At 43.8% G+C, this 24,920-nt stretch overlaps 1 protein-coding gene across 1 annotated transcript; it reads right to left on the reverse strand.

Annotated features, from left to right (window-relative positions):
- Positions 1-260: 260 nt before the first annotated feature.
- Positions 261-24,920, reverse strand: CHRNB3 (cholinergic receptor nicotinic beta 3 subunit). Its single transcript, XM_053371340.1, has 6 exons — positions 24,511-24,920; positions 16,059-16,210; positions 15,367-15,411; positions 6,459-6,568; positions 4,437-5,310; positions 261-3,613 (listed from the first exon to the last, which is right to left on the reverse strand). The coding sequence occupies exons 1-6, from the start codon at positions 24,563-24,565 to the stop codon at positions 3,470-3,472; spliced, it is 1,380 nt and encodes a 459-aa protein (XP_053227315.1). The 5' UTR covers positions 24,566-24,920; the 3' UTR covers positions 261-3,469.

Consider the following 24,920-nt stretch of genomic DNA (forward strand, 5'->3'; position numbering starts at 1 on the left):
ATAGCAAAGATGGTCTGGAGAGCAGCAAGCACCTGGGACTGGCCATATGTGGGGCAAGTGGCAATGTCACACTCCACTCATGATGATGCTCCACAAGGACAGAGGGGGGAAGAATTATATGAAAATTAGCCCTGAGCACTTGGCTGCCTTGGAATGTCCTTTCTACCTATTTTTAGAACTCAGCCGCAGCCTTTTCCCACTGCTAAGTTTCACCACCACCACCAGTTCTTTGTCGACACACAAAAACAACACTCTCCGTCTCATGAGTCATTATTGCTTTTATTCATTATGTTTACACCCGTGCACAATTCTTGCCTGCGACAACAATCTAGCATCCAAAGCGGTTCTAAGCTCACATACAGGACAGGTAGGTTTTCTAGCACGTTGTGACATTTTACTTTTTACTTCCTGCGCTAGGTTTGAGCCTAGGGGGTGCAGAGTGAACACAGAGCGGAAAGCAATTTCCTTAATGGACTATTTCGCCCCAGTATATACACTCTTTACCAGATGGGGCAATGCTGCGAGCCTCAAGGCTTGCATGCTGCATGCACGATTTGTGTCAAATTTCATTTTTGGTCTCAGAATAGCTTGGTGAGTACTTGGCACTTGTTTCCTTTTAAAAATAAAATTTAAAAAATATGGATGGGGCATTTTAATTATAAACTGAGCACACTAGACAAGTTCTATTCCAATCTTTGGTCTTTTGTACAGTGGTACCTCAGGTTAAGTACTTAATTCGTTCCGGAGGTCTGTTCTTAACCTGAAACTGTTCTTAAGCTGAAGCACCACTTTAGCTAATGGGGCCTCCTGCTGCTGCCGCTGTTCTTATCCTGAAGCAAAGTTCTTAACCTGAAGCACTATTTCTGGGTTAGCGGAGTCTGTAACCTGAAGCGTATGAAACCCAAGGTACCACTGTACTGTAAAATTCCTGTATGTGGACCTGGACGCCATACCCTCCAACATTTTTCCAATGGGAACAGGGGCATCCTAAGGAAAAATGGGACATTCCAGGATCAAATTAGAAGCTGGGATGGCTTCTGTAAAGCTAGGACTATCCCTGGAAAAGAGAGACACTTGCAAGGTCTGGAACAACCCCAAGATCTGCTTGGCCTTCCTATCTGTGTGCATGCTTGTCTACTATTGCGGCATCTAGGGTTCCTTTTGTGCCAAAAATTGAACTAAGTAGCAGCAGCATGCAGTACAGTTGGAGGGGACTGAGCCCAGCTGATGCTTTTCACTAGCGTGGAACTGGATTGCAAAGCGATGTCTACAAGACCTGGCAGCTCCTTGGCTGTTGTTTACTGCTGCCAAGCAGATTAGCTCACCACCGAAGCCTTGTGTGACCGGCTTCACAGTTAGGCTGCATACACAGGCAATCGCAGATGGAGAGCAATGGAAGCGTGGTCTCCTTCAACAGTATTCCTGCCTCCCAACTCTAGCACTGGTCACTTTACAAGGATAATGGGGGGGGGCAGCCTCACTGTAAAGGTGAGAGAAAGTAGTGCATTTATTTTCTCCAGCACCTGTTTTTAAAGCACTACCAATGGAATACGTTCACATTTTCATGTCCTTAAAAAACGTTTTTAAAAAAATATCCTTCTAGACAGCTCTAAGCTACTCCAGATACTGTGCTACTCATCATGGGAACCATCACAACCGTCACACCGAAATGAGCACAGTATTCTTCTGGGGGTACTACTAGGAGCTGGCACTGGTTTCATCCAGTGATGCTTGACAAGCTACAGAAACTTACAAAACCCCTTAGATCAGAGTCTGTGATAGTGTAGGAAGAAATAAACATGTGTGCCCCACACAATGTCAACTCCACCATTACACTTCCGACCCTGGAAAGTTATAATCTGAATACAGCAGAGATGAGGAACCTCAGGCCAGCAAGCCAAATGCAGCCTTCCATCTGGCCCTCAGGCTACATCTTCAGCATCCTGCCCTAGGACCTCCTTGCTTGCCTGGAATGTGCCTTGAACTATGAAAATGCCTCTTGCTGGTCTGGATGGAGGAGGCTGAGATTTGGGTAAATATCAAAGCACCTGACTTTTGCAAGGTTAGAATGTAAGAGTCGTACCCGCTGCTTTGCCTACTTTCCCCCCGGCCCCATCCACCCCCTGGTATGTGGCCCCCATAAGGTTCCCCATGAATATATGTGGCTCTTGGGGGTGAAAGATGTTCCCCATCTGAGAGGTAGGAAATCCACATGTGTAAAAACAAAAAACAAATAACACCACTCAAAGGCCTGCAAGTCTCCAGTGGCAACAGAGATACAAATGCCCTTGCTGGGCTCGTTGGCAAGTCTTACTCATATCTCTCCAGCATGATTCATTGCTTAAAACGTGGCAAAAGTTTCCAGAAATTGAGGGGCACCAAGAACAGATGTAAGACCTGGGCAAACCAAAAGGAGGAACTGAGAATGGCTTTCAAAACTGAAAATAAATATGAGAGGTCACTCATAATGACAGGTCACTTGAGTGGTATGCATAAATATACATGTAAACTCGGTTATTAATTGTTATATATAGATATAGATATATAATATCTGTGCTTATTATACTTACTCTTCATAAAGCTTATGCACAAGTGCCCTATGCCTTTATATTATTATTCAATATCTTTGAAAACACATTTAGTGCAATAAATACACAGAGACCTCACCTTTCTGCATACAATTTGCATAAAATGGAATATGTACATTTAAGTGCTGAAACCAAGTTTGAATATGGCTGAATGAAATTATACAAGGTCTACTGATACAGAGCTTTTAAGACGAACATGTTTTTATAGTTCATATAGATATCTATAAAATCTTCCCAGTCTCAAAGATATATTGCTATATTAATAATTTTGGACATGATTTAAAAATAAAAACAAAACTTTCAAAATAGGGTGCATCTATGCCACTGACAAAATGGTATGGTGGGCATTCTCTAGTCTTTCAAGTGCTTGGGGACAGAGAAGTGTTAGGGACTCCCCACAGATAATCCTCAACACAACACACTACAAGTCAAAGGATTCTTTGGTTTTGCAATGGTTTAAACTGATGCAAAATCAATATGTTTGTGGTCTACATATGTCTGGCTTATGTGCTTGAATACATAGAGGCTTATCTTTCAATGGCGACTGTATCTGTATTAGCTGATAAACACCTACAGATACAGAATTGGATGTCTTCATTTGTGCAACAATTTGAAAGGCTAACAGTGCCATCCTATGATTCTCTACTCAGAAGTAAATGCAATTTAGTTCACAGGACTTTCAGGTAAGCGAGCATAGGATTCAGCCTTAAAAGTTGATTGGAGGGTACAATCATCAACAATACCAATTGCCACCAGTGGCAGTGTCGTTTCCAGTTCAGCATGCACCTGTGTTGACTCTGAGTCTATTCAGTTCCTTCCTTCCTTCCTTCCTTCCTTCCTTCCTTCCTTCCTTCCTTCCGCAGATTCCCATGTTCTTATTTCTAGACAATACTACTTCCACTTTGCAACCATGCCTTTAAAGCGGGAGTAAATATAAGAACAGAGCCCATCACAGACACCACCAAAAATAGCCATAGGAAGATACGGTCAAGGACCTGAGCTACAAACTTCCAGTCTTGCACCACCTAGAAAAGAAAATGATGGCCATGAGTTTCACAAGTATTTTGCACAGTTGAAGAGCTGCTTTGAAATACGCTTGGAATTTAGTTATCAATTTGTGTAACAATTAAGTTTATCATGAATAGTTCTCTCAAAGTTTCTGCCTTTCAAAAAAAACCACCAGTCCCTGTGGCCTTGGATATTTATAAATGAATATAAATGGCATTTTTAGCTAGCATAAGCCATAAGACAAGTCAGGAGCAAACAATCACTTTTTAACTATCTAACGGGATAGATAAAAGGTGAAACATGGTTCACTCATGGATATGAGCCAATTTCAAGTAGATCACCTAGGATTAAACAAATGCTGGGCTAGGAGACTCTTGGCCTGATTCTGCACACACAGTCAACCTACCTTTTTTGGACTAGAATCCCCATGTTGACTTAGTGTGACTGATACGGCCTCGGCCCAGTGTACCTGAAGGAGCGTCTCCACCCCCATTGTTCATCCTGGACACTGAGCTCCAGCTCCGAGGGCCTTCTGGCAGTTCCTCACTGTGAGAAGTGAGGTTGCAGGGAACCAGGCAGAGGGCCTTCTTGGCAGTGGCACCCACCCTGTGGAGCACCCTCCCATCAGATGTCAAGGAAATAAACAACTACCTGACTTTTAGAAGACATCTGAAGGCAGCCCTGTTTAGGGAAGTTTTTAATGTCTGATGTTTTATTGTGTTTTTAATATTCTGTTGGGAGCTGCCCAGAATGGCTGGAGAAACTCAGCCAGATGGGCGGGGTATAAATAATAATAAATGATGATGATGATGATACCTGCCTGTTTTTGAACTAACATACCTGCCTAATGAAGTGTTCCTTTTTCACATGCCCAGAGATATACTTGATGGAATCAGCAGCCTTTTCCAGGAAGGCAATCACAATTTTTTCTCCATCTTTGAATTGTTTGTGTTTATGTTTCCTCATCGGCTTTTCTTTCCGTGTCCCTTTGGGATCAGAGAATGAATAGCGATCTACATGTCCTTTCATGCAGAGCAGCCTGGGGAGTTTTTGAAGGAAGAGCCTCTTCACCCAAGGAGCCATTGGGTGGTAAGTGGCGGAAGAACGATGGTGCACGTTGATTACAAAAACAGTCACGATGATGGACAAGGTGACAAAAATCATGATGAACAGCAAGTACTCGCCAATCAAAGGGATGACTTTGGAGGAAGAGGGGATGATTTCTTCAATGACTAAGAGAAAAACAGTAAGGGAGACTAAAACCGAGGTGGACAGCGAGAGTTTTTCTCCCTCATCAGAAGGCAAGTAGAAAACAAGCACAGTCAAGAAAGATAATCCCAGACATGGGATGATTAAGAAGAGAGTGTAAAATAATGGCAGTCGTCTTAAAACAAAAGAATAGGTAATGAAAGGGTAGGAATACAATCCGTCTTTTCGGTTTCCCTTCATCCCCTTGGCATTTAGGATTTCCCATTCTCCATTATCAAAAAAATCCGTCCTGTCCACATTTTCATCGACTAAAATTAGGTCCACCATGTTGCCATCGTAGGTCCACGATCCGAATTTCATCGAGCAATTCTGTCGGTCGAATGGGAAGAAGGTGACGTCCATAGTGCAGGAACTTTTATAACTGGCTGGGGGAGTCCAGACTACTATCCCATTGTATTTGACTATTGCCTTTGTCATCAAGGAACCTTCAAAGCGCCCATCAGCACTGGAAAGGGGAGAGTAGGGAAGAAAAACTATTTGAATAGTATTTCCAAGCTGCTATTGCCAATTCTTTTTCTTATATTCTGATTTTGCTTCCTATCGCTTTGGTAGATGGTAGACAGGTACATAATCATAAACAGGTTGCAATAAATTGTTCCATGTTTCAGCAGCCTTTTAGTACTTATTCATCCATTCATTCCAGATGTTCGTAATCTGCCTTTCACCCACAAGGCAGCAACATTAAAACCACCATTACCAATAAATAAAACAAAAATTACTCAACAATATAAAATTCATTACTGAATTGAGTCCTAAGTTTACTGGTAGAGACAGGGCATTTTGGAAATATGCTTTTGTTCTCTCCAGGGCTACTGAATGACCAAATAGAGGCAAATGCTTGTGGCGACTGTAAATATTGGGAGGTTACACTGCTGGGCCTCTCCCCAAGATTTTACTCCATGTCTATAACACCCTCCCCTTCTCAAGGTCCTGGCACAGCCCACCCCAACTTGCTGATCCCCTAATGACATGCCTACTGTAAGCCCTTGGAAGAGAAGGAGAATGGGACCATGTTTTGGGCTAGAAAAGAGGTGGAGAAGGCAAGGGTAATAATCTACTATTCTCCTATAGCCACTAGCTCTAAGTAACTTCAAATACATATGTACACATTCTTCTGCTATTCTTGCTACTATTCCTACCAACCCACCCATTTTGTATGTCAAATTTTTGGTTATAAGCTCCTTGAGCACTTGGCCCTCCAGCTGTTTTGGGACTACAATTCCCATCATCCCTGACCACTGGTCCTGTTAGCTGGGGATGATGGGAGTTGTAGTCCCAAAACAGTTGGAAGGTTGAGGCTTAGATCTGTCTTTTTGCTAATGTTACTTTGTAGCAGATGTGGGGGATCATTGGCCCTCCACATTTTACTGAAAGCTAACTCCTGTCAGCCCCAGAAAGCGTGGCTAATAATCTTGGCTGATGCGAGTTTGAGTTCAGTAAAATCTGGAGGTTCACCGCACCTGCTTCATACAGTACACAGATGTTGCTATACAAAGAAAATAAATTATCTAGCTTTCAGCTTCTCTCCTGAGACCCCTGCACACAAGTACGAAAAATACTGTAAAAATTGAGTGTCAAGATCTGTATACTCACTTTTCAAACAAAACAATATCTGGGAGCCAGAGAGATTCAGATGGAACTCGAATTGCGGTGATTCCACCATAGTCCTCCGGATTCCAGCACAATTTTTGGTCAATCCATTCCTGCAATAATCAGCAAAAGCACCACCGTTGCTTGATCAGTTTCACTACAAGTTGAATACTCTAAGGAACCAAATTAGAATAATTCTGTAGCATCCATCAGCTTCAAAGATGTCCCAGTCATGCATCCAGGTTCAGCCCACAGAAGGACATATTACAGTTGCCATCAAACACGATTCACAGAATTTCACAGAAATCAGACAGGCCAAACCTGGGCAGGGGGTCTCTGTCCTGAACATTCACCTCAATTTTTAATGAAAAATTCCTTCCAGCAAATCCAGTTTAGGAACATAGGAAGCTTATTTCTTAAATTAAACTTAAGGAAGGAAACAGAATACAGTACAGAAAGCTTCCTTATGCCAAGTCCACCACCTAAGTACTCTCTGTGCTGGGTGTTAGCAATTCCCAGAAGTTTCAGATGGGAGTCTTCCACAGCCCTACATGAACCTATTAGGTACTGAAGAACCTGGGAAATGTTGCATGCAATGCAAGTGCTCTACTACTAAGCAACCAACTCCTTGAAATATTCTATCAACAGCGTCTCCGAAAATTTTTACACATCACTTGGGAAGGCAGGCAAACTAATACCAGTGTACTGGAAGAAGCAAAGATCACCAGTGTCAAAGCAATGATTCTTCAACATCAACTTCGTTGGACTGGTCATGTTGTGAGGATGCCTGATGATCGTCTTCCAAAGCAACTACTCTATTCCGAACTTAAAAATGGAAAGCGTAATGCTGGTGGTCAACAAAAGAGATTTAAAGACTCTCTGAAGGCAAATCTCAAAAAATGTAGTATAGACACTGACAATTGGGAAACACTGGCCTGCGAGCACTCCGATTGGAGAACAGCCTTTCCCAAAGGTGTCATGGGCTTTGAAGACCCCTGAACTCAGGACGAAAGGGAGAAGCGTGCTAAGAGGAAGGCACACTTGGCAAACCCCCACTGTGATCAACTTCCACCCGGAAACCTATGTCCCCACTGTGGAAGGACGTGTGGATCCAAAATTGGCCTCCATAGTCACTTATAGAGTGATTGTTAAAACCGTGTTTATGGAAGACAATCTTACTAGGCTACAAGTAATCGCCAAAGAAGAAGAAGAACTAAGCAACGGTTGTTTGCTTTCAGCATCCCTGCCACAGTGCCCTAAGTCTTTACCATTCATTAGTTATGAAAATATAAGGAAAACGTGTGACTGATATTCTACCCAGTAGCCAAGAAAGAAGTAAACTTGCCTTCGTCTCCTAGCATTCTGATCAATGAATGTGAAGTCACTAGCTCAGGGGTACATCAACTGCTTTGCATGCAGAAGGCCCCGTGTACAATCCCTGGCGCCCCCAGGTAGGACTGGGAGAGAGTCCTCTCTGAAATCCCGGAGAGTCGCTGCCTGCCAGAGCAGACAGTACTAAGCTAAATGAGCCTATGTTCTGACTTGGTATAAGGCGGTTTCCTATGTTCCTATGAAGATTAACAAACACTTTGACACTTTGAATTAAGTTTGAATGAAATAAGTCACTGAAAACCTACAGGTCTGCTTACATTTAGGTTTGGGTTGCTTCATGTTCAGTTATTCCCCACCACTACCACCACCCTTAGTATGTCTTTTGGCCTCTGACACAGCATAAAAAATTCTGGTTATGTTACAGCCACACAATTGCTTCAGCGCATACCTGCGCATGTGGATAAAACTCAACATAAGACAGTTTTAAAGACATGGCTACTGAGTGCTAACACATTATTTGGAATGCCCTCGACCAGCAGGGCTCTGTGATTTTTATGTGGACATGCTAGAGATCTCCCAGGCAACACAAGATATATTGAGGCAACAAGTACCATCGAGACCAGAGTTTCCCAAACTTGGGTCTCCAGATGTTGTTAGATTACAACTCCCATGATCCCATCATGATGGGAACTGTAGTCCCAAAATAAGCTGGAGATCCAAGTTTGGAAAACCCTGATCTAGACCTTTGAGACTGAAGCATAGTTAATCACAGCTCTTTTTCACAAGTGCAAGACACAAAAATCCATGAATCAGATGAACCATCTGAATATCCGTCTTTCAATTTTTTTTAAAAAAAAACCTATTATATATTTATTACTACTAGTAGTAGTAGTATTCTCTGCTACTTAGCCTTTAAAAGCATCTTGATCTGCAGGCATTAGCAGGTATAATGCTTATTTCTCTGCTGTTGTGCAAAGCTTCTCTGATGATTTGGAGAGCTCAGAGTGCTCTTAAAGGCTCAAGAGCAAGCCAAGTCACTTTCTTCTGGTCAACTGACCACCCTATGTTGACGTCGTGTTGCAGTGGATAAACCAGGCTATCTGAGCGGCATCATGCTTACAGTAATAATCAAAGGAAAGGAAAGCACCTCTCCCCTTATATTTATTATTTATAAGTTTTTAGGTTGCGCTGCGGGAATGCAAGAGAAGGAAGAATGTGTGAGCTTACTAAAATCAATATCAGCAATGAAAGCATCTTCCTGTAGAGAGTTCAGGCACAGGACTCTTACAAGATCCTCCCTTCTGCAAAAAAAAACACCTCATGATACTTCTGAGTAATGGATTTCTCAAATACAGTATTCTGGGTGTGGGGAAGGTGTGAGGTCAGTAGACTAAATTTAGGGCTCTCTTTACCCCTGGTGAGGGGAACCCTTGGGCCTGTAGAAGCTGCTGAACTACAATTCCCATCATTCCTGGCCACTGGCTGCACTTGCTGAGGTTGATGGGAGCTGTAGTTCAGCAACACCTGGAGGGTCAAACGTTCTCTACCTCTGGCCCATTGCCTTTGCATTGTTTGTGCCAGGCAATGCTGAGTTGCAAATTAAACATTTGCTCTTCTCGATCCTTTTCTAGCAACAGGAAGTAATGAGCACACAATAACCTGTAACCGGGCACAGCCTTGTGACAGTGTCATGAGAAGTGGTAGTAGAAGAAGAAGAGTTTGGATTTGATATCCCGCTTTATCACTACCCTAGGGAGTCTCAAAGCGGCTAACAATCTCCTTTCCCTTCCTCCCCCACAACAAACACTCTGTGAGGTGAGTGGGGCTGGGAGACTTCAGAGAAGTATGACTAGCCCAAGGTCACCCAGCAGCTGCATGTGGAGGAGCGGAGACGCAAACCCAGTTCACCAGATTACGAGTCTACCACTCTTAACCACTACACCACACAGGTAGCCTGATTGTATGCAAACTTGTTAAGAAATATGTCCCACTGTGCATCTTGAACCTTCTCCCCAGGGCTGACCCAAGATAGTTTGCTGCCTGAGTCGAAAGACAAGATGGCACCACTCCCTGCTCCATGTGGTGAACTCGACTGGAGTGGATTTTACTTCAACACTGGCATCATTGCACATGGCAGCAGTGGGCTAGTTCGGGGGGTGCAGAACAGGCCGTGTGGCTCAGACATCTGCTCTCCAACGGAAGGAAATGGCTGGCAAGGTTGCTACCTTTGCCATCAGACTTTCTACTTGAGAAAGTCACCTAATTTTGCCTAATAGTAGGGCCAGCCCTGCCTTTATTTCTATTTCTCTGCTCCAAATTGCTCGCATTTATGTTGTTGTTGTTTAGTCGTTTAGTCATGTCTGACTCTTCGTGACCCCATGGACCAGAGCATGCCAGGCACTCCTGTCTTCCACTGCCTCTCGCAGTTTGGTCAGACTCATGTTTGTAGCTTCGAGAACACTGTCCAACCATCTCGTCCTCTGTCGTCCCCTTCTCCTTGTGCCCTCCATCTTTCCCAACATCAGGGTCTTTTCCAGGGAGTCTTCTCTTCTCATGAGGTGGCCAAAGTATTGGAGTCTCAGCTTCAGGATCTGTCCTTCCAGTGAGCACTCAGGGCTGATTTCCTTCATAATGGACATGTTTGATCTTCTTGCAGTCCATGGGACTCTCAAGAGTCTCCTCCAGCACCATAATTCAAAAGCATGAATTCTTTGGCATTCAGCCTTCTTTATACATTTCCATACATTTGTTGCATTTATAGGGCTTCCCAAATACACATGTAGACATACACACACACATAGTGCTCAAAAGTTGTGCTTACCTGCATTTTGAACCACATTGATGGAAGTCACTTGGGCAACAATTTAGTATGGTGAAATAGCAAGTGCAAAAAAAGGGTTAAGCGTCCCTCCTTTCACTGCGTCTCCTCTCAAAATCCTAGCCCTGAGTTTGTTTTTAAGGTCAACATTAAGCTCTGCTCCACAGATTTGCCTGCAACATGCAGTTAGACTCTCAGTTTCTCAATTTCCTATCATTATTCCTAGTTAAGCTGCTCTGTATAATGTACTCAAATCATCTTCCTCTTTAATGCTTACACACTTCAGATGCTAATAATCAATTATACTCTTCAAGTAGCTGACACATCTTTAACTCTTTCCATTACTTTCCATTGTGCCTCTTTCTTCAAGACTTCTACATTTACTTTTGTGCTCTTCTCTGTGGACAGGTTTACCCACATTTTAAGGACCACAGCGAATGATTGTGGTTATGGATTCACCTACAACAACAGTTCTTCTGAGGAGCAAACTATACATTATGTTAGGTGCTTTACTTTTAAGTGCATGGTTGCCTTACACAAATTGCCTAGCAATTGGCAGGGGGATGGGACATTAACCCTTTATCCCAATTGTGATTCCAATCTATATTAGGCTCCTCCCACCTCTTGCAGTCTTCATTAGGGGGAAACTCTCATTCACTTCAATGCGAAATTTTCCCCAATCTGGATAGGGATCATAGCAGTAAGCAGAGGGTTAAATCTCTCCCTCTTGCCCCCACACTATGGTTCCCATTCAGCTCAAGGGGACCATGCTGTAAAAACCAAAAACCAAAAAATCCAAGGCCCATAAAGGCACAGTAAGTGGATAACACGAGTTTGGCCCAACCATGATACAAGATGAGGTGACCGCCTCGGGCAGCAGAATTCACAAGGATTGCAGATCTGGCCTCCAAGGAACACATGGCCCATTCCTTATAAGCCAGATCTGCCTGCTCCTCAGCAACCCCCCTCAATGCCTCCTGTACAGTGGCCTCTTGGAGGCGCTGCTCTTGTCCTCCCTTCCTTGTTCCTGGGGTAGATTTTTATTCCCTCCATGTTCCCTGGCGGGGGGACGCCATTTTGTGGTTCACCTCAGGTTTCAAAATGTCTTGGGCCAGCCCTGGGATAACGCAAGATGTAGTCAGGTCCTCAGTATGTGGACTGGGAATTCCCCAGAGACTGTGTGGAAAAGTCACAATCTTCCACTCCCCATCAGGAGGCAAGGACCGTCAGCCGTTTTGCTGACCGCTTGAAGAGCAGCTTAGTATGAATCACTGAGCAACGGCAGCACATTCCAATATATGAGCAGCAACTTGCAGCTTAACCCCGCTCCCCATTTTGTCTTTTTACATTGACTGAAGAAAGCTTTTGTCGATCAGATGATATTGCCAATCACCCTTGTGCCCTCTAAGAGAGAAACAATAGTCCCCAAGGGCTGGTGTGGTCTGCCTTGCCAAGACAGTAAGCAAAGGGTATGTTTACACGCCTTATCCTGGGGTACAAGTTGAGCTGCAGACAGGCACGTAAGGAGCTAGGGAGCAGTTCAGAAAGTGAGATTCTGGTTTATTTTGAATTCTGGTGGCTCACCTCAGCCCCAGTTCAGCAAGCCCAGAGGCAAAGATTTGGCAGAAGGAGAAGCAAAAACTTAAGAGTCACTCTACAGACTAATTTGTAAGCAAATGAAAATTGATTTAAGTTAAATACGAATAATTAAATGTTAACATTTGAAAGTGCCAAGTGTTTCTCAGTCACCACCACTCATTTACCTGGAAACTGGAGTAGATAGACATTGATGTCTTAACTGAGCCTCTAGGTGATTGTAGAATAGTTCCTGTGTGACTGATTGTTTTCCTTAAATCGCCATACATGAAAGGATGAGTGACATTTCCAAAATGAGAGCTGAAAATTCAAGGACGGGGATTGACAAGTCCTTGTGGAGAACAGGACACTATAGCTCTTCCCTCTACTCCATGGCTCTGGCCCTGTTTCACAGTCCTAGTGGGATATATCCAAACTGGTGCAAGGCAGAAAGAAGGCTGTTGCTTCAGCAGATCTCCCCAACCCCACCCCAAGCTGTGCACAGAGAAGGAGTTTCAGCCCACAGAGATATATTTTTGGCTGACAGGAACCAGCATGGCCACTGCAGCGAGTTCTCTGCTGAACCTTTTAAAAGAATTCAAGCTGGTGGCAAAACTCAACTGATTTGATTAAGTAGCTTTCTGCACAGCTTCCTGGCTGGATCATACTGCCCAAGGACTGCTACAGATTGCCCTATGAGAGGTGCAGGGGACCTTTGGCTCTCAAGATGTTGCCAAACTATAATCCTATTATTCCTGGCCATTGGCCATGCTTCATGGGGCTGATGAGAGTATGACCAATGACCAGGAGTGATGGGATTGTAGTTCGGCAACATCTGGGGAGCCAAAGATTCCCCACACCTACCCTAAGATATGAGAAGAGGGAGAGAGTGGTGACTGGCTTGGACTTAAGGGGACAGTGCACTAATAATAATAATAATAATAATAATAATAATAATAATAATAATAATATTTTACAGTGGTACCTCGGGTTATATATGCTTCAGGTTACATACGCTTCAGGTTACATACTCCGCTAACCCAGAAATAGTGCTTCAGGTTAAGAACTTTGCTTCAGGATGAGAACAGAAAACGTGCTCCGGCGGCGTGGCAGCAGCAGGAGGCCCCATTAGCTAAAGTGGTGCTTCAGGTTAAGAACAGTTTCAGGTTAAGTACGGACGTCCGGAACGAATTAAGTACTTAACCTGAGGTACCACTGTATTTATATCCCGCCTTCCCCAGCCAAAGCCGGGCTCAGAGCAGCTAACAACAGTAAAAATAGCACAGTTTACATAAAATCACAATCAATTAATTTAAATACATTCTAAAATCAATTCAGAATCAAATTAATGGCAACCATTGGGCTAGATTACAGAAGTAGAGAAGGGGTCAGACTGTGCCTTGGCCAAAGGCCTGGTGGAACAGCTCTGTCTTGCAGGCCCTGCGGAAAGATGTCAAGTCCCTCAGGGCCCTAGTCTCTTGTGACAGAGCGTTCCACCAGATCAGGGCCACAGCCGAAAAAGCCCTGGCTCTGGTTGAGGCCAGCCTAACCTTCCTGTGGCCCGGGATCTCCAAGATGTTTTTATTTGAAGACCGTAAGGTCCTCCATGGGACATACCAGGAGAGGCGGTCCCATAGGTATGAAGTACACTCAGAGGGGAATTTAAGGGAGCATGAGCAGTTTGCCTGCACTGGGCGCCAAGCTGATAGGGCACCGCAGGGGACACAGCAACAATGATGAACAACAGGAGGTGAGAGGAGGCAGGGGTCCATCAAATTTTGGTGTTGCACAGGCCACCACTACATTTCAAAGCCCAAAGTCCACCACTGATTCACTATGCCATCATCATCATCATCATGCCCCAACCACTCTGGGTGGCTTCCACCACATATAACAACTTAATAAAACATCAAACATTTAAAACTTCCTGAATGCAACACATTCGGGCCATCTCAAATCAGTATGACCTTCTTTTCCACTGTAAACCATGCTCAAAGAGGTCACGATATCAGGAAAAAGCTTACATCGTAAAACACGTCGGGAAAACTCACAATTACTAGATATTAACCAAATGTAAACAGCCATGTGTATAATAATAAGCTAAACAAAACTTATAATATTAACAAATACACGTGTTTGTGTGTGTGTGTGTGTGTGTGTGTGTTTATTAAAAAAACAAACCTCAACTAATAAACTCAATCTGTCCCTAGGCATTAGCTTTTCTTTTTAAAAAAAGAAAAAACAGCTGAGGACATGAAGTGTTAATAAACATAGCACAACACCATATGTCTTCCCATAGCAAACTCCGAGTTATCCTGAAGAAATCATGTATACGCTCCAATGCTTTCTATTTACCCAGTCCCAAGGAAACAGCTTCCATATAAAAGCCAGTTGCTGACATCTCTCCCTTGATCACACTCTAACTTTCTAGGGGTGCCTCTTCCTTTCCTCTAGACTGAGGCCTCATCTGCACTGTGCATTTAAAGCAGTATCATATCACTATCAACAGTCATGGCTTCCCCCAAAGTCCTCCTTCAGAGAACCCTTTCTGCATCAGCTTGTCTGCCGCAGGACTTCTGCAAACATCTCTATGTATTCTAGAAGACTGAAATGCACAGCTGGCTCCCTCAGGTCAGACTACCCTGAGACTGGATGTTGAAGGGAATTATCTGCTGTGGTGGGCTAGCTGACAGAAGAACTCTTTTTTGTGCCACTTCAGACTCCATATTTTGAAAACTGCTGTTTACTAGACAATTGATTACCCTCCCTATTTTGTAATACAAGGGCACAAAGCTGAGCCAAGACATTTTGACACCTGAGGCGCACAACAAAATGGTGTCCTCCCTCCCACCAAGGAAGAAGAGGTGAGTGAATATCAATACCAGGAACAAGGAAGGAGTGAAGTTCTACATCGGGGTCTGCTACCCCTGTGGATCCTGCTGCCTGAGGCAGTTGCCTCATCTTGCCTCATGTGTGGGCCGGCCTTGCAAGTGCAATAGATTTAGCGCCTATAGAGACCATTAATCAGCATTGCCCTGAAGTTGTAACCCAGTTAGGCCATAGTATCTGGGATGTAAGATAGCTTAATTCAAGAACCTCCCTCTCCACATCACAGTAGAACATTTACTGTAAAAATTCACTGACAATGATGAACATTTACACTGACTGCGCTGTCAAATATCTTACCTGTTTCAGCCATACATTAGTTGTCATCAGCTGATTCTTTTCATCCTGTGGAGGGGGAAAGAAGCAGAAATCATTTATTCTTCTGAAGAAAAAAAACTACCTCCCAGCATTCTCCAAGAATAAAGAGTCTGCAACCATTTCAGAGTTTTCCACTTTCCAGTACAGTCCCTTGTGTTAAACAGATAACCTAAGGGCTGGATCTACACTGAACTAAAAAAAACTAAGAAAAAAGTTATATAGCTCTAAATGCAATTTTCCATTGACTGCTGTACAGCACCCCGAGGTCACATTTTTATAACGCATTTATAACATAACTCACCAGTATAGATTAGCCCCTGGATTGACTTATTCACATTCACATGGGAGTTTAATGTGGATTTGAAACTGCTTGCATCTCTCACTTTTTATGCTGTCCACATGACGTCCTCATCCAACTGGTAGGCCACACTTTTACTACATTCAATTCAGATTTTCCTGATCTGAGGATAATCTGATCACATGTTAACTGACTGTGGGTAAGTTTCCCCCCCAAAAAAATAGGTGTGTGACATATTTCCGCATCCCTATTCCCATTTTGTTTCTGAAAGCCCAAAGGATTTTTGGGTGGTAATTGTTTTGTTTTTAAAATGTAGCAGAACTGCTCTATAGAAGGCAAGGAAGGAAAGAAGGATCCAGAGAAATAGATTACATACCACATCTACTAGTTGGGATATCTTTAATCCAAAGTACACCTTTATGGTATCATTGGAATGTTTCACAGGCCTGATCCATTTCTGATACCCTTGAAATAAGTGCCGCAAAAGTGCATCTTCATTCTCAGCAAATGAGCTGAACACAGTAAAAGCTGAAAGACAAAACTAAGAATTACTGAAAGAACGGTAGGGTGGTGGGATGGGATATTCAGTGCTAACTTTAATGGTAAATATTCTGCCATGTGAGACTTCAGTGGATGGGCAGGCTGGCAAAGGACAATTTAAATATGTGCTCAATTTAATTACTAGTCATAGGGAAACCCAGGACTATGCAGAATTCAGAATAACAGCTCACTTGGATGCAGCTAAAATAGATGAGCCTGTGCTGATATATATATATACAGTATATAAAGGAAGATCTGGGTGTAGTCAAGAAAGGTACCATTTTGATATGTTTTCTTAGAATTATTTTCCAAAACATGCTGTTTGTTTGTTTTTTGCTGTCCCCAACAAGAAGCACTTTTTTAAAAGAGGGTAATAGTTTGGATTACCCCATCCCTATGTTTCAGCCACACTAAGCCAACCAGGAAACCAGAACTCCCAAAACTTTAACAATACAATAGAGTACAGTGGTACCTCAGGTTACATACGCTTCAGGTTACATACGCTTCAGGTTACAGACTCTGATAACCCAGAAATAGTGCTTCAGGTTAAGAACTTTGCTTCAGGATGAGAACATAAATCATGCTCCGGTGGCACGGCAGCAGCAGGAGGCCCCATTAGCTAAAGTGGTGTTTCAGGTTAAGTCTGGACCTCCGGAACGAATTAAGTACTTAACCCGAGGTATCACTGTACAGTGGTGCCCCGCAAGACGAATGCCTCACAAGACGAAAAACTCGCTAGACGAAAGAGTTTTCCGTTTTTGAGTTGCTTCGCAAGACGAATTTCCCTATGGGCTTGCTTCGCAAGACGAAAACGTCTTGCAAGTTTGTTTTCTTTTTCTTAACACCGTTAATACAGTTGCGACTTGACTTCGAGGAGCAACTCATAGAACGCAGTGTACATAGTAGCCTTTTTTGAGGTTTTTAAAGACTTTGGTGGTTTTTGAAGCTTTTCCAAAACTTCTTTTGCAGCCATTTGGTAAGTTAAGCTTTTAAAACTTTTTTGGGGGGTTTTGGATTTTGGGTTGGGGTGTTTGGAATTCAAGGACTTGGTGTTGGGGAGGGGTTTGCAATAATCTGGAAGCTTGTGTGTTTTTTTCTGCATTTTTATGATTTTTTGTGACCATTGGGGCACTCTGCTGTTTTTTTTTAAAAAAAATTCTGGGTTTGAATTTCTGTGTGGTGGGTGGCTGGGGGGACAGTTGGGGAGGGGTTTGCAAGAATCTGGAAGCTTGTGTGTTTTTTTCTGCATTTTTATGATTTTTTGTGACCATTGGGGCACTCTGCTGTTTTTTTTTAAAAAAAATTCTGGGTTTGAATTTCTGTGTGGTGGGTGGCTGGGGGGACAGTTGGGGAGGGGTTTGCAAGAATCTGGAAGCTTGTGTGTTTTTTTCTGCATTTTTATGATTTTTTGTGACCATTGGGGCACTCTGCTGTTTTTTTTAAAAAAAAATTCTGGGTTTGAATTTCTGTGTGGTGGGTGGCTGGGGGGACAGTTGGGGAGGGGTTTGCAAGAATCTGGAAGCTTGTGTGTTTTTTTCTGCATTTTTATGATTTTCTGTGACCATTGGGGCACTCTGCTGTTTTTTTTAAAAAAAAATTCTGGGTTTGAATTTCTGTGTGGTGGGTGGCTGGGGGGACAGTTGGGGAGGGGTTTGCAAGAATCTGGAAGCTTGTGTGTTTTTTTCTGGCATGGAGAGGCTGCCAGTTCTGATGTTTCTGCGGCTGAAGACTTTACAGCAGAGTTCCTGGAGGTTGTGAAGACGGAGGGCTACGTTCCACAGCAAGTCTTCAACTGCGATGAGACAGGGCTGTTTTGGAAGAGGATGCCCAAAAGGACTTTCATCACACAGGAGGAGGCCAAGTTGCCTGGCCACAAGCCCATGAAGGACCGTCTGACCCTGCTCTTCTGTGCCAACGCAAGCGGCGACCTGAAGATCAAGCCCCTGCTGATGTACCACTCGGAGAACCCACGGGCCTTCAAGAAACACAAGGTCAACAAGGAGCGGCTGAGTGTCATGTGGCGATCCAACAGTAAGGCTTGGGTCACACGTGTGCTGTTTGTGGACTGGGTCAATCATGCTTTTGGCCCTGCTGTCAAACAGTACCTGCTGGACAACGACCTGCCGCTGAAGGCTTTGCTTCTGATGGACAATGCTCCTGCTCATCCTAAAGGCCTTGAGGAGGACTTGCTGGAGGAGTTCAGCTTCATCAGCATCATGTTCCTGCCGCCTAACACCATGCCACTGCTCCAGCCGATGGATCAGCAGCTCATCGCCAATTTCAAAAAACTCTGCACCAAGGAGCTTTTCAGGCGATGCTTCGAGGTGGCTGATTGCACCACCATCACCCTGCGGGAATTCTGGAAGGACCACTTCGACATCGTCACCTGCTTGAAGATGATCACCACGGCCTGGAACGGGATCAGCCAGAGAAATTTGAATTGCGCTTGGCGCAGCCTGTGGCCGGACTGTGTGGCACCAAGTGGCTCTGATGCACCAGAGACAACAGTGGTGCAGGACATTGTTGCCTTGGGGAGGACCATGGGCCTGGAGGTCACAGAGGAGGACATCAGCGAGCTGGTGGAGGAGCACGACCACGAGCTGACCACCCAGGAGCTGGTCGAACTGCAGGCAGAGGCTGCGCAGGAGCAGGCCTCACTGGAAGAGGAGGAAGCAACTGAGGAACGGCTGTCCTCCAAAGAACTGAGGGACATTTGCCTGAAGTGGAAGGATGTGCAGGCTTTTGCACAGCGGCACCACCCTGACAAGCACGTGGCACATGACCTTGTGAACACTTTTGATACGAGGGTCATGTCGCCTTTCAGGGAGGTGCTGAAAAGGCGGATGAAGCAGCAGACCATGGACAGGTTCTTCAGCAAGAAGCAAAGAGTGGAAGAGGAACCTTCTTCGAGTTGTCCCCCAGAGTCTTAGAAAATGTACTGTACACTTTGTTGATTTTTAAATGTTTTTCTGTCATGTTTAGAAACTTAAATTATTGTTCCTTCAATTTTTGAAATGCTCTTTACAGTATGTGTGACTTTAAAGAGCACTTAATAAACTCTTGTTGTACCAAATTTGGCTTTGTTTGGACTTTTTTTGACCATAGGAACGCATTAATTGATTTTCAATGCATTCCTATGGGAATTCGTGATTCGCAAGACGAAAAATTCGCTAGACGAAAAAACTCGTGGAACGAATTAATTTCATCTTGCGAGGCACCACTGTATAAAAATTTGGCAGATGCGGCTTTTCACACCTTGTATGACAATCTGCACTTGCCAAAATTCCCTTTTACCAGTGATGTTGGGTGCCCATTGAGACTGGTAGGGTGCAGCCAGAGCCAATGACAAGCAGAGCCAATTAATTCTATTTTTCTCCTCCCTGCTGATTTCTACAAGGACAACACTGAGACTAAGAAGGAGGAAGCTGACAGACAGACAGTGCCATTCTCTGGGCTGGTTGTAAGTAGGGGTGTAAGAAGGCATTGTTCTCCATCCTGTCTTTAGCACATACAGCACTGTTTCCATTCTGCTGCAGTTTACCTTCATAGAATCATAGAATCATAGAGTTGGAAGAGACCACAAGGGCCATCGAGTCCAACCCCCTGCCAAGCAGGAAACACCATCAGAGCACTCCTGACATATGGTTGTCAAGCCTCTGCTTAAAGACCTCCAAAGAAGGAGACTCCACCACACTCCTTGGCAGCAAATTCCACTGTCGAACAGCTCTTACTGTCAGGAAGTTCTTCCTAATGTTTAGGTGGAATCTTCTTTCTTGTAGTTTGGATCCATTGCTCCGTGTCCGCTTCTCTGGAGCAGCAGAAAACAACCTTTCTCCCTCCTCTATGTGACAACCTTTTATATATTTGAACATGGCTATCATATCACCCCTTAACCTCCTCTTCTCCAGGCTAAACATGCCCAGCTCCCTTAGCCGTTCCTCATAAGGCATCGTTTCCAGGCCTTTGACCATTTTGGTTGCCCTCCTCTGGACACATTCCAGTTTGTCAGTGTCCTTTTTGAACTGTGGTGCCCAGAACTGGACACAGTACTCCAGGTGAGGTCTGACCAGAGCAGAATACAATGGCACTATTACTTCATCTCACTGTCCACTGTGGATTGAAAATAACAACAGCGAATATGGGTTTTATTCTCCAGACTGATGCTGGTGCAGACATGGAGCAAATAAGGGAACATTTTAGCTGTGAATCCTAGAAAACCTGCTCCCTGCCTTGCCGGCCTTTTCCACCTGGCCTGGGAGGGCAGGGCCCTGACTGACTCCAGCTAAAAAAGCGAGGCTGCTGAAGACACCAGAGACCATCTTGGTTGTCTCTTAGCGCAGATCTAGATCATCAAGCCTCAACTTCCACAGCTGCCACTCACCAAGAACAGGATTGGCAGCAACAGCAGCAGATGTTTTCTACGCTTCAGATAATATTTCATTCTCTTGCTAATTATGCTGTTTTAAATCTGCAATTCATCTTTTACTTTATTCAGTAATCCCCCCCAGACTGTTTTATTTGATGTTTTAATGTGTTGTAAACTACTTTGAGATTTTCTCTTTAAAATATAAAGCGGTTTAGAAATGAAACCATTCACCACCATCTTCCATTGTCATCATAATTCTCTAATGTCCCTAGCTGTAAGAAAGAAGGCTTAGAGGACCCATGCCTGAGTTTGGTGGGACAGGGTCCCACTTAGCCTAATAGGCAATGCTCCACTGACTCCCATATAACCATTCACTTAGTACAGGCGTTCCATCTTGCTTTGCCTCCGGTCCCTTCAAGGAGCACTTTTATAACTGGACAACTCACGAGACCTACATAATTCACGGATGAGCAAAAAGATTGATATTGGGGGTTTTTTCTGGAAGGCCACATTTTAAACAATGAATGCTGGGTCTAGCGACTGGTATCATAGTCTTTACAGGGATAATAGCCTGAAAAGTATAACCAGCTGTGTAAGTACGATCTAGATTGCTATGACCCCAAAAAGTGAATACAGTTGGCTATAGGGGAAGAAAAATGTGGGAGGTGAGGGAGGAGAGGGAAAACAAATCTCCTAAGCTGTATAAAATGAAAAAAATATATGTTTGAATAATGACATTTAATGTGATGGCTATAGATAGATAGATAGATAGATAGATAGATAGATAGACAGATAGACAGATAGATAGACAGATAGATATACAGACAGATGAGAGAAATATGTCAAAAGGCACAAATTCCTCAGCTTAAGGAAATGAAGGTGAATGTATTGTGCTGATAACATTGCTGTAGTAATTATGAGGCATAAAAGTAGAGAACTAATCATAATAAATTCCCTTTAAATGTTTCCTACTTCATACTTTAGTCATTAATGTGTCCAGAACAGATAATCAGTAGTGACAGTCTGAATTCTGCCCCTCAACTGGAATCTAAGGCTGCAATTTTAACCCGTTACCTGGGAGTAAGCCCCACTGAATTCAATAGGACTTATTCCTCTTAGCATGATTTGGATTGTGCTGTATGATGGCAACTTGACCATCCATGGAAGGACTTTAGCCTCCAGGAATTTTGCAAACGACTGCATATTAAAAGTTCACATACATGTTGTACATGTATAAATTGGGTCCTTGTCAAAACGAGGACAAACAAAACAAAATAGGTGGAGCATATGCCTGCACTGCCCAGGGCGGGCGCGCTCCCGAGGGGGGTGGGGAGAGTGCCCTCCCAAGTGCAGGATAGCCGCCTGAATGCTCGGAGCAGTGTGCGCGCCCTGCAGCTGGGGTGGAGAGCGCCGCCCATGGGGCGGAGCAAGCTGCCAATGCCGGACATTTGGTACTCCGCCTACCTGCGACTCCCAAGCCTCCCCCGAGCTGTCAAAACAAAGGAGGAAGGGGGGAAATCCACCGGCAAAGCGGCCCAGCTCCCACCTTCCCCCAATAGTTTGGGATAGGCTTGGGAGTCAAGAGCAGGTAGCGCACCAAATGTCACCCCCCTCAGCGAACACACCCAGGGCAGTCCACCCCCACCGCATCCCCTTCCTCTGCTCCTGCCTCCTATGGTACTCCTACACCATGGTGCATGTTTGAGGACAAGTCCATTAATTCTGTGTTTTGTTTTGTTTTTTAAGATCTACAGTGGTACCTCGGGTTACAGACGCTTCAGGTTACAGGTGCTTCAGGTTACAGACTACGCTAACCCAGCAATAGTGCCTCAGGTTAAGAACTTTACCTCAGGATGAGAAGAGAAATCGCACGGCGGTGGTGCAGTGGCAGCAGGAGGCCCCATTAGCTAAAGTGGTACCTCAGGTTAAGAACAGTTTCAGGTTAAGAACGGACCTCCAGAATGAATTAAGTTCGTAACCAGAGGTACCACTCTACACAGAGACAGGGCATATATTCACACCAAGTCTGCAGGGAGGAATGCAAGACTTTTGAAACAAGACTTGTCCATGGTGGATTTCCCACAAGGCCCTATTTTATTGGGCTGTGTTTTCACACAACTGAAACTACGAAAACTCTTTCCCAGGTGTGAAAATGCATCCACAACGGTGCAAATTGTTGACTGTATTTGGGATTTGACAGACATTGCTCCTGCAGTTCACATCTTACCTCCGCCATGACCACACTAGTCACTATGTGGCCTTAGGGAAACCATGACCTCTCAGTCTGAGTCCCTCCCACAACTGGCAAAGCAGGACGATAACACCAAATGGCCCATTTACTGGTTTGCTTTAAGGATTACAGAAATAATGCATGTGAAATGCTAGGAATACTCAAAGATATAGCTGCTAATTATTATTATTAGCCAGCTTGAAAAGGCTGCAAAGACAGGTTTCTGAGGCTGCCTCAGAATTAGCACAGTTTGCTTGCTTCCTGCCTACTCAGCCTGTACATTGGTAAATACTGTATATTGTTCTTCTGCTTTATTCTTGGGTTTGAATGTGTATATGTTTTAAATCACCCAGAGGCTTCTTTTAGATACATATGACAGGAAGCAAATTTTAGAAACGAAAGGTAACAAACAGGTACTACAAAAACACCATGCGATTCCAATCCTAGGAATAATGGCATGAAAGTAAGTTGTGTTGATGATAATGGGATTTCATTCCCAGTAAACTCACACAGGATTACCCTAGAAGCCTCCAGTACTTTCTCCTCATAAGGAAACTGAACCTGGAAAAGGCTGCCCCATTCATATGGGATTGGCAAACAATATTATCAGCTTCCAGACTTTGGGGAAAGGGCCATTGGAGCTCTGGGGTGGAGAGGGTGACAGGGAGAGAAATGAAAAGCAAATAGAAAAGTCTGTGGGATGGCTGGCGAAATGAATGCCCATTTAGTAAGAACATGAATAATGGGCATTCTATGAAAAAGACAAATGGTACTTACATACTTTTGCAGTTCCTACTAAAAGGTTTTGGGGTCTTTTTTAGCAAAAGCCAGTATTTCCATTTAACAGCAACAAGAAACCTCTCTCACACATGCTGTCTAACTTACATTCTTTTGCAGTTCCTACTAAAAGGTTTTGGGTTTTTTTTTTAGCAAAAGCCAGTATTTCCATTTAACAGCAACAAGAAACCTCTCTCACACATGCTGTCTAATCAATTTGGCACTTTGAGAAAGAAGCAGCATTTGCTTCCATTTATCTCTTACCATAGGAGCCAACTCCTAGGGGCTGAGGGGTCTTTGGCCACCCCAATAAAATATTTTGAGCCCCCCACCCCACTAATGGCCATTACCATTCAAATGGTTGCGTGCACCGCATCATGTGACCAATTATGTAGGGCGGGGCTTACCTGCCCCCCCCCATATTTTAATTCAACTTGGCACCCCTGTCCCTTATTGCCCTTGCTCCACCTCCTTCTTTCCCTTTCATCTAAATTTAGTGTGTAAGCTCATTCAGGCAGAGACCTGCCTTCTGCTCATGTTTCTCTGTAATGCACTATGTGTACTACCTGTGCTAAATAACAACATTTGCATTTGTTATTTCTTACGGTGAATGAGATCATCATAATTTTGCTTAATTACTGAAGTCTTCTCAAAGAAGATGCTTAATTACTGAAGTCTTCATCAGAAGATGGCAATACTAAGATGAGTCACTGGCTAACCAGTGCAGCTTATTTTATTTTTTTCCTCCTTTCCAGGTCCTTTGCTTAATACACACAAACATAAACAGAAGTATTTGAAACACGCTTAAAGAACACAAGGCAGTGGTTTAATTTTAGAACCTAAGATGCATCTCTCTCTTGTTGCAAGCAGTCTCAGAGCAAGCACTTATGTTTAATTTGAATAAATTGCACTTACCTGAACTGTTAGTACAAAGAAGGAGGGACACTATAATAAAAGCAGGAAGCTCCATCCTCGCAACCACATCTGCAGCTGAATCTCTTGCTTTTCATAGGCAAACAACTTCCATCCAAAGATACGAGTTTAGACACAATGATTCTACTGTAAACTGTGATGGCTAATAGGCTGGAAACAGGAAGAATAGCATTTGAGCCTTATCTTGCACCGCAGCGAAGCTTCTTAAAGTACACTTCATTGATTTTCAGTCAGCTGTCACAGGCTGCAAGCCAAAAATAAGAATAATCTCTGGGTCCTAAACTCTGCCTCGTTGCTTATCCAGGATATCCAAGGTACTGTTGAAAGCTAAATTCAAAGAACACCTAGGACAGAGCCAAGCAACTTAGAACCTGATTTGAATTCCATAAATG

The sequence above is a fragment of the Podarcis raffonei genome, chromosome 17 (assembly GCF_027172205.1).
Source record: "Podarcis raffonei isolate rPodRaf1 chromosome 17, rPodRaf1.pri, whole genome shotgun sequence".
Taxonomy (NCBI): Eukaryota; Metazoa; Chordata; class Lepidosauria; order Squamata; family Lacertidae; genus Podarcis; species Podarcis raffonei.

Bases quoted from the DNA above. Each gene is read 5' to 3' on its own strand.
- CHRNB3 (XM_053371340.1), bottom strand. From the start codon at position 24,565: ATGGAGCTTCCTGCTTTTATTATAGTGTCCCTCCTTCTTTGTACTAAC. The intron at 15,412-16,058 runs GTATGTAATCTA...CCCCCTCCACAG, and splicing joins TATCCCAACTAGTAGATGTG to GATGAAAAGAATCAGCTGAT. The intron at 3,614-4,436 runs GTATGTTAGTTC...TTTCTTTTCTAG, and splicing joins AGGAACACTTCATTAGGCAG to GTGGTGCAAGACTGGAAGTT.